At 46.4% G+C, this 10,086-nt stretch overlaps 1 protein-coding gene across 1 annotated transcript in view; it reads right to left on the bottom strand.

The window, feature by feature from the left end:
* Window positions 1-6,407: 6,407 nt before the first annotated feature.
* The window catches only part of TET3 (tet methylcytosine dioxygenase 3), a 96,497-nt gene continuing 92,818 nt past the window's right edge, over window positions 6,408-10,086 (bottom strand). Inside the window, 2 exon segments of the mRNA XM_025049323.1 lie at window positions 6,408-10,077; window positions 10,079-10,086. The exon segment at window positions 10,079-10,086 is cut by the window's right edge and continues 248 nt beyond it. Of these exon segments, the coding sequence (XP_024905091.1) occupies window positions 8,544-10,077; window positions 10,079-10,086 (1,542 nt within the window). The 3' untranslated portion in view covers window positions 6,408-8,543.

The following is a 10,086-nucleotide window of genomic DNA, read 5'->3' as shown; positions in this document are numbered from 1 at the left end:
TAAATTGGTCAAGTTCACTGGGTCTGGGACTGGGCTTCTCGGTAGAGAAAAGCAGGCACCTGCCAAGGCTTCCAGGGATAGGAGTGAGGGTGGGGTTGGAAGGATCTAGATTTTGACAAGCTTTGATGGTGTTCTCTATGGGAGGTGCTCTCGTGTCTTCTGTGGTGGCCGTGGCTCTGATGGGAATGGACACCGGGTTATGTGCGTTGGATATAACTTCAGCAGAACCACCAAGCCGCGGGGGTGTTAAAGGGTTCGGTTCCTCTCACACGATGGTAAGCGCCTGTTATTTCCCCGTGTGCATGGGAGACATAGAGACGACAGCTCTCCGAGGTTAAGGAGCCCACAAGAGCGTCAGCAGAAGTTTGCGTAGCTGGGTAGACTAAACCAATAATGATGAAATTGAGATTCAAAATAGGAGGATGAGTTAAACAGTATATTTAAAATGACTAAGCTTCACAGGCTGTGTGTAGAATTAAAAACACAAGATGAAGTGCGTAAAGCCTGGAGGTGAGGGGCCTGACTTGGCAGTAGTTCACCTAACTACTGTGGTCGATGACTAGTCTCGAACTCTTTAGTGCCCTAAAGTTTTGTATATGCCAAGAGTAATAATGGCAGCTTCTATTACTTGCCATGTTCCGAATACCTGGTACTTTTACTGTAGTATTATTTTAGATCCTCATATCAGTCTTATGTGGTATAATCGGCTTGCTTTATAGATAAAGAAAATGACACAGGTAGATGAAATGGCTAATCTCACACGACATGATTGGGAAATGAAGGAGCCACGTTCTTTTCACTGAGCCACACAGCTCTCGGCTGCTTAAAAAGTTAATAAACCTTGGTGTGTGTTTATAAAAATGATGTGTCCAGATGTGGGGCTCTTTGGTGTCTCTGTGCTTGGCTTAGGCCAGCCAGAAGCCATCTGGGACAGTGTTCATTCCCAGAGATCCCAATATAAAGAAGGATGCTCTAGGTGTGAACGGGGGTCAGGGGAAATAGGTAGGACAGAGTCTGGAACTATGTCACAGGAAGGTTTTAGGAATTAAGGACATGTGGCAGAGGGATTAATTAGGATGCTTCTTAGAGGAGAAAGAAGTTCAGTGGGTGGGGCTTAGAGTTCAATAGTATGTGAGTGATTAAATGCTTCTATATCCATACAATGAAATGCTAAGTAACTCTTTAAAAAGATGTAGTTCTGTATCACTGGTATTTAAAGATATATTTAGTGGAAGAGATCACAACAAAGTATTACCATATTAATCCATTTAAAAAATACATGTACTGCTCATAATAGTTGTATTTACACCCTCAGAAAATGTTTGCAAGCAATATGTGGTTCTCTTGTAGTGGGATTTGAGATAATTTTTAAAACTTCGGTCTTCTATTTTTCTATATTTAACATGGAATTTGTATAAGAAGAGATGAAAGCATATTTATAGTTACCCAGTATTGAGTCAGCCCCTGTTGAAGCAGGAATCTCCCAGCCCTCACCTCAGGTCCTGGAAATGGGGCCCACACAACAGGGGCTGGGGAAGGGGACTGGACTAGGTCTCTTTCAACCCACAGATGTCAAGTGGAAGGCAGTTTACCAAACACAATGCAATCCCACGTTTGTAAAACATGCAAATGTGTGCGGACCCCTGATAGCCATGCACACCCAGGCATTTCCAGAGGGTCACTTTGCAAGTGAAACATAACAGAGATGAAAGTTTGAGACAGTCGTCTGGAGCCCTGTTAGGACTGTGGGGTTTTCACTACTGTGCCCAGAGGTAGGCGCTCTGCTCTCCTCTGTAGTGACCTAACGGGATGTTGTCATCAACTAGAAAGAATGCTGAGGTCTTTATGCATGGCGGGGATGCTCGTCTCTCTGAGACCCTGAATCAATTTCAGGCAAATATTTCAAGCAGGAGGGGATAGTTTCCCCTGCCACGTGCCCTTCTAGTTTCCTTGATTCCCTTTTTCACAATTAGAATCAGCCACCACACTGGCAATCTGAATTGAGGTAGCCCAGGCATGGGATCCTATGGGAAAGCTCCTCGCCCCAGGGACAACAGAATCTAGGGTTCCGTATCTGGCACTCTCTACTAGACGTGGCATTCAGGCCATCAGACTTGAGCAGGATTCGGTGATCCTTTAGCAAACATATCAGAAGTGAACAATTTTAAACTGATAAAAATATACTACACTTGATCCTAGCTGAAAGGCTGAGAAGCGATAGAAGTGAAAGATTTTAATGGGGTGGTCTCCAAACTGAATGAAAAAAGGAGACAAAGATAAAAGGTAAAGAAAGCAAAAGCCATCTCCGTTTCCCCCTTTATAGCCAGCTTCGACAGCTGACAGCCTTTGAACACTACTCTTTGCAAGTGGCAGAAGGGGACGAGGACAGGCTCTCTCGCTGCTATCAGCGAGGGCTTTATTTGTGCATCTACAGCCCACAGGGGGTGGGGGTGGGGGTGGGACCACGGGCAATCTCACATGCAACAACTTGAGCTTGCTTTGGGGTTGGGGGGAAAAAGGGTCCACACGGAATTTGAGTGCAAAAAATAAATATAAAATTTATTAAAACACCCACAATATTTTAAAGATACCAGAAGTAATACAGTTCACAAACCCAGTTGTTTGTGTAAATTATAATAAAATACAAATCAAAAAAGGATACATACTTGCAATTTCTAGGCACCCTAAATTAAATTTACTGAAACACTGGGGGATAAGGGAGGGTAAGGAGGGGTAGCTCAGGAGGCAAACCAATAAAGTAGGAGGAAAAATATTAACAAAAAGGTAAAAATTATACAAAATAAAATTATCAGCATAAATTTACTGTACTAAGAATATCTACAGTTTAATAATACACATCCTATTGCCTTGAGACATTGCAAAAATCTACCATTCATCCATCAACCCCAGATAAACTTCATTTCAAGTAGCCACAGTTACAAAGTCAAGACGGAATATTCAAGTATGGTTGTTAAGTTCACCTCCATTGGAAGCCAAGTAACCAAACAGGAATTCAGAGAGAAGAAATAAAACACATCAAAACACTACAGGGGTTCTAGATTAAGTCGAATGCATGTATATGCCACAATATGACCTGCCCTTGTTTCTTCTGAAATTGGAGTACATGAAAAAGAAACATCACTCCTGTTTTCTCCTCCTTTTTTTCCCTCAAAAGAAAAAAAATATTGGAACCAAGAAAATCCGGATGTTCAAATGAGCCAAATAGTATTTTGCAAATCCCCATGTGAATAGTGACAAGTTATCCCTGAATAACGGGTAGTCAAAATGAGAAGAGAGACCAAATAATACCACTACAAAAAAGCATCCCTGATATCAGAATAGAAGCAAACGAGGAAGTAGGCCAAATCGCTCACTGATTCTTAGGCAAAAAGCAACGCTAGACCTTGCATTTCTGTGCTGCAGTCTCTGCTCAGGGGAGAAGCCTATTGCTTTGCTCTTGTGGGCAGCTCAGTGGGAGGAAGGGCTGGGAGCGCCAAGACAGAGGCCTCACAGGTAGAAAAAACTCTCTGCACACGTGGGTATGGGACTGTATAACCTGTGCTGGGGGAACGCACCTCAAAAAGTGTTCGTTTTGGTCCAGGGTATGTTGAAATTGGCCATGTACTACTGTAGATGCAGCTGGCTAATAAAACTAGGTTTCGAGGGAGTCATTTCAAATGACAGCAACAATGACTGAAAAAGCTCAATGAGATGGGTATAGGAAATTCACATTTTATAGAAAAGCAAAACTTAAGAAGAAAATGAAATAAAGTCAACCATGCTCCTTCCTTTAGGCATTCTGCCATTTTAACTGCTGAAGAATGAATGAAAAATAAAATGACCCGAGATTCTTCAAGGTCAAGTACGTAATCAAATGGACAACCTGCAGGCATCGACCCTCATGGAATCTACCTTACCGAAGTTGTCATGATGTCCTGTTTTTGAGGTATTTAAAAAAATTATTGTGACAGTGGATGACACAAAATGGAGCTTCTCGTTGAGTTTTTAAAACATCAACTTTTGTGGACCCAAGAAGAAATTTAGAATAGCACCAACTAAAAAAGCAGCCTCAGTGGCATCGGATGAACAAAGAAAGCTTTTTCCTTTAGTTTGAACATGACGGGTTACCAATGACAGGCAGAAGTAACGCTGGGGCAAAGGCTTCAAGGAGCCAAGAAAGGAACCCCCTGCCCACATGGCCCTGACCAGTGCCAGGTGAGGAAGGAGATCTGTCTAATCTGCCATGGTGTGCAGAGTGTCTCTGAGACTCTCAGAGACATCTACGTGGCACCCTGGACCACAGGAGAATGTGTGTCCTTGTCTATGAAAATACTTGCCATGTTAAAAGAGGCAGGAGAACCTGACTCCCCTTCCTCAAAAAAAAAAAAAAAAAAGCCCTTCGCCCTTCCTTTCTCATTAGGCCTGAGAGGACAGATTAAAACTAGAGCACCAGCCAAGCCAGGCAAGCCCACTCCCATTCCGTCAGGGAGCTAGCTGCCTTTGCGACTTGCCTTTCTGTGTTTGGCCACCAAGGGAGGAACAAAAAACAAAACTGCTCAGAGCAGGTTATAGCACGGTAAACAGAGGTCTAAGGAGACAGCACCAAAAGGGGGGAGGGGAGGGGAAGCCAAGAGAGACTGGAGCCCACCTTGTTTTTGGTTGGTTGTGGTTTCAGAACCTTGATAGCACCTCAGCAGGACAGGATCAAGGACAGTCACATTAAAACACCATAGCACCATTTTATTTAGACTATTTCATTTCATAAAAATGCTTTCTAGTCCATAGGACACACTTCAGTAACAAAAGGAAAGAGAGATTGGTTGAGGCACGTCAGGGATGTTACTTTAATTTCCCACCAGCACTGCCTTGATCTGAGATCTGGCGGTGGTTAAACATCACAAAGTCTGGCTGGATTTCTCTCAATGAAATCAGGTTACCAACTCTTCATTGTCAACTGTCCTCAAAAACCTACTGCTGTTTGGTACACAGCAGTTTAGCTCTGCTACTTCTTTCTTTGCTTTAGCACTTAAAAAATCCCTTGCTCTGCACACTACTGTATCCAAGAGAGGCTGGTGGAAGGACCAAGAGGGGACAGGGTATGATCTCTTTCCATGCACACCACTGTCATCTCAGTGAGAAGGTAAAGCAGTACCCACGAAGCCAGCGTGTGGGGAACTTAGGCCCTGCCAAAGAACAAACCAAACAACAAAAACAAAAGACCTCAGAATCCACAAAACACCTTTAGTCAAGATCTCTGATGGTTAGATAATGGTTTCTTGAGCTAGCACCAGTTATTTTGTGAGAACCTGCTGCGAAGCGATTTTTATTTTAAAAATCTCTTAGCACAGAACTTTGCAAGCACTTCCCTTGCACACAAAAGGCAGGGAAAACAAAATGAAGCAAGAGGAACCAAATGTCTGCACCGTGTGTGGGTGATGTCTGTGGACAGGGCACACTGGGGAGATGACTATAAGACTCCATCATTTTCTGTTGCTATAATATTACTCTTAAAACTTGGTCATGCTGTTAGGTTCTTTAGTTGCAATGGCTTTGTTTTTCTTCTCATGATAAAAATGTCTGTTAATCATCTTTAGGACTTAAAAAATGATAGTGCCAGTAAAAAATAAAAATTTGATTTTTCTCTTTAAGAAACCTTCAGCAGCAAGGGGGGGATAAAGAGCTGTGCATAGTTACTTTTTAAATATACGTCTAAAGCATGCTAATTTTAATGACTGAGATTTGAGGTAGGTTATACATGTAGTGTGTACAAATCAGCATGGGCTTGAGCATGGCACCAGCACCACCTAATTTTTGAAACACCATTCTGAGGGGATGGGAACATCCAATGGAGACTGCCTCTTGACTCACCTCTCAGCAGCCTGTTTGCTAATCTAGAAATTTATGCACCAAAGGCTGTTTGAGCTGGGGGGACAGACATCACATGCTTTTAGCTTGTATTGGATTCTCTTTTCAGCTAATGGCTTTGCTACCAAAGGGTGACGAGGGGAAGAGTATATTTAACATACATCAGGAAGATTCACACATGCCAAGTATCAGAATCACCTGGGTTACACTCGGGACCTTCCAAACCAACAGCCAACCTGGGGCTTTCCCGGGTCATACAGACGGTCACATTCTCCAAATATTTCGTAAAATATTGTATTTCTTGCTTAAGATCATTTAAAATGAAGTTTTCAAGGCACCCCCGTATCTACCTAAGCACGGAGTCAAATGAGACCTGCATAAAAGTACTGATGCGATAAGCAAAATAGCATTTAAAGGACCCCACTTTTCCTCAAAACTAGAAAATTAGCATGCTCATTAAAGACTCTGCTTCCTTTAGCTTGTCAAACTGAAGGTCAGAGGTTTTCCTATAAATCTGAGTTCTGAATAATTCTAAATCCTGATAAGCTCTTGGGTATTTATTTCAAAAGCAATAATATTTCATTTTTGTCCTGTAAAATAAATGCAACTTTACAGAATATGGTAAAAGTGAAGGATAGACAAAGCACGTTAAATATTCAGCTACTATTTACAATTTCTCCCACAATTACATGTTAAAACATACTTTTTTTTTTTTTTCAAGTTGCTGTTTAAATCTAGGCAAAAGTGCTTAAAAAAATCTTTCACTATTTACAGTTAAAACCAGACCACATAAATGCTCAGGACATCTTACAACGACTCTCCGCCAGTGCTTCCGGAACAGTTACAGTAAACACCCAGCGGGTCGGTTCTCTGCTCTTACACAAGGCACCTGGAAGCTCAGGAACTTGCCTTTAGCATCGTCATCTGATTGTTAAACTTGTTTTACGAAGACCCACATCTGAATAAAACTGCTCAATAAATATCTGATGTTTCTCTCAGGGCTTGGTTCTCATTCACTGTGTGGCCATATTCCCCTCTGTGCATCCTGATGAAGCCTCCCATTCACCACACATCCACATTGATATAACTGCTGCTAATACCACAGGAAAAACAAAAACTCCAAGAAGTGTGACTTGCTGTCGATGAATGTTGCTTCTACCTGCCAGGCCCCAACCTCTCTCAACAATATTGTGAAAATTAAGCACCACATTCTCATTTCGAAAAGCTAAACGAATGCACCAGAATTTTCAAACGGGTGTGTTAAAGCGGGTGGAAAAGGGAGGAAGGAAAGGAGAAAATGACTGAATAGAGAAATGGCACCAATTAGGGAGGAAAATCATAGCTACCTGCTGAAAATGTTTGACTCTTGCGTTTTAAAGTTGTTAAGTGTAGGCCCACTCCTCAAATGACAGCATGGAGGGGGTGGGCTTGGGTGTGAGGCATGCACCATTGTCCAATGTGAAAATCCAGGAATAAGGAGAGATGTGTTAACTGCTGTTACACTGGTGTGCTGAGCTCCTGCAGGATGCAACCTGCCCGAGTCAAGGAAGTCCCAGCACAATACTACAGCACCAGGCTCTGCACAGCGCTGCACACGGGGCAACGCCGGCTTTTCACAGCTTGGGTTCAACTTCTGGTTTTTAAAGATACAGTAGCCCTTTTTCGGTATCAGCATGGACTTTGGGGCTTTTTAAAAATTGCCACTAAGGCAAATTCCTTCAGCCCAGTATTCACTGGCTCGTCGACTTGGTGGAAAAGGCTCCTTAAGAGCCTCTCAACTCCAGCTCCATCACGAGGTGCTGCCTAGGGAACCACATCATATGACTTGATAAATAACGGACAGAGAGGATTCAGTGTGGAGACTAGCAAGCTTGAAGCTGTCTACTTCCAACCTGGTTTCTGGGGAAATCTATACCAGCCTCTCAGGTGCCTGGCCTGGGGTGCAGCTGCCCCTTCCCCCTGACTCCAAGCTGGTGCCTGGAAAAGGGGCCCCAGATGTTTCTCTACAGATTCTCCCATCCTGCCGGAGAGGACAGAGGCCGTCCTGAGGGCTCCCTCCCCCGAAGGGAAGGCTTATCTGTCCGGAGGGATGGACTGGGTGGCTACAATCTGCACTTGGCTCATGAGGGGCAGATGGCTGAGAGAACCTCGTCAGCTCCCAAAAGGGCCAGGCTCGCCGGGCCCAGCAAGACTGGGCAGGAGTGAGCACTTCTGGCTTTTCCTGCCCATCTTTTACCATTACTATTGTCGCTTTTTAAAAAATCCAATAAATACACATTTTAAATGGAATTTAAAACTACTCCTTTGTGAAAGGACACTATAAACTTTCTTTCCATTATTGTGATATACAAGGATAGAGTTTTAAAAACAAGAGAAAATAAAAGCCCCCCAAACAAGGGGGGAAAAAAAGCCAACGTGGAGATATAAATATTAAGATCACGAAAAAAATCACCCGACAGCCGTAGCTTCTTCTTCAAAGTGCTGGGGAAGTGGGGGGAAGGGAGGGGCGGGTCAGTTCTGAGGTTTGGACCATAAATACATATATATGTGTATCTATATATGTATATATAGATAAAAAGACTTCTGCACCCCCAACCCGCCCCCAGGTGTGAGGGCAAAAGCACCACAGAGGCAGCTCGGGCCGGGCCCGACGCTGAGGTACGCTGGCACCCTGGCACCTAGATCCAGCGGCTGTAGGGACCAGTGACCTTCGTGTAGGCGTAGGAGGACACGGTGACCGCCGAGTCTGTGGGCACAGCCAGCGCCTGCCGGGTGGGGACAATCCCCCTCTTCTCCTTATGCTCGGGCTCGGGGACCAGGGCACCACCCCACTTGCGCTTCTTCCCGTAGAGCTTGGCCTCCTGCTGGCCCAGGCCCAGCCGGGCGGCCTCCTCCTGCCGCGCCCGTGCCCTCTCCGCCAGCTGCTTCATCTTGGCCTCCCAGAGGGCCAGCCCGTGATTGGGCTGGTTGAGGTTCTTGTGCTGGTAGAAAACCAGCGAGATGCGGGTGGGGTGGCAGCGGTTGGGTTTCTTGAGGGGCGTGGTGGCGTGCAGCTCCCGTCGGGCACACTCGATGAGGATGGAGCCGTGAGCGGGGGCCACGGCCACGCCACCGATGTTCTCGTCCAAGAAGTTGTGCTCGCTGTCGGACCACAGCTCTTCCTCCTCCTCCTCCATGCCGCCCTTCTCCTCCTTCACTGCCCCCTTGCTGGGGGGCTCCTCAGCCATCCCCTCCTCCAGGCTGAAGGGATCCCACAGCTTCTCCTCGGACTTCAGGGCCCCAAACAGCTTCTCGCTGGAGCCCAGGGGCATACCGAAGGACTGCCAGGCTTTGTCCAGCTGACTCGCTGCCGGGGTTGGAATCCGTCCCTCCTCCCCTTTCAGGGGGCTCCACAACTTGTCTTGGAAGCCAGGACCACCTTTCAGGGCAGAGTTGAAATCCCCTGCCCCCAGGCCCCATGGCTTCTCAGTCAGGCTGGGCCCAGCCAAGGCCGAGGTGCTGTTCCCAAACTTGCAGGGGCTCCACGGTTTGCCTCGCAGCCGTCCTCCAGGCTGGGGGGCTGGCTGCTGCCCCTCACCAGGGAACAGCCCCCACTGGCCATCCGGGAAGTGGGAAGGGGTCAGGCAGCTGGCCCCGAAAGAACCGAGCTTATCAGGAACGATGGCAGGGCTCTCCCCACGAGGGAACACACCCCAGCTGCTACCCACACTGTTAGTCCTCTTGGGGGACATGCTTGGGCCTCCTGAGTACTGTCCCCATAGGTGATTGGGACCCCCATTCTGAGATGCCTCGGGCAAAGGCATTTTGCCCATCTTACCAGGGTCTCTGGGTACAGATTCGGCCTGGACCAGTGGGTCTACTGGCTCTTGCTTGATGGATCTATTGTAGCAGTTGGAGCTCTGTGCAAAGGGAGAGGGGTCCCTGGATGCTGGGTGGATCTGAGGGGCCTTGGGAAGCAGATATTCCTTGGGGCCTGGATAAGCAGGCTGCTGGTGGTGGGGGGTGGGGCGGTGGGTGTCCGTGGGAACAGCCTGGCCAGGCAGCTCGGCAAACTCAGCACCACCGTAGGCCGGGCTCAGGCTGTTGTGCAGAGCATGGAGGTCTGGCTTCTTCTCAAAACTACCATTGCTGCCAGTGTGCCCCCAGGTGCCAGGCCCCAGGAACTGAGAGGGGAAGACCGGGTTGCTGGATGGAAAGCCATAGTAGCTGAAACGGAAGAGC

The sequence above is a fragment of the Pteropus alecto genome, unplaced genomic scaffold (genome assembly GCF_000325575.1).
Source record: "Pteropus alecto unplaced genomic scaffold, ASM32557v1 scaffold100, whole genome shotgun sequence".
Taxonomy (NCBI): Eukaryota; Metazoa; Chordata; class Mammalia; order Chiroptera; family Pteropodidae; genus Pteropus; species Pteropus alecto.
The sequence above is the reverse complement of the archived record's forward strand: the minus strand, read 5'-3'. Positions and strand labels throughout refer to the sequence as shown.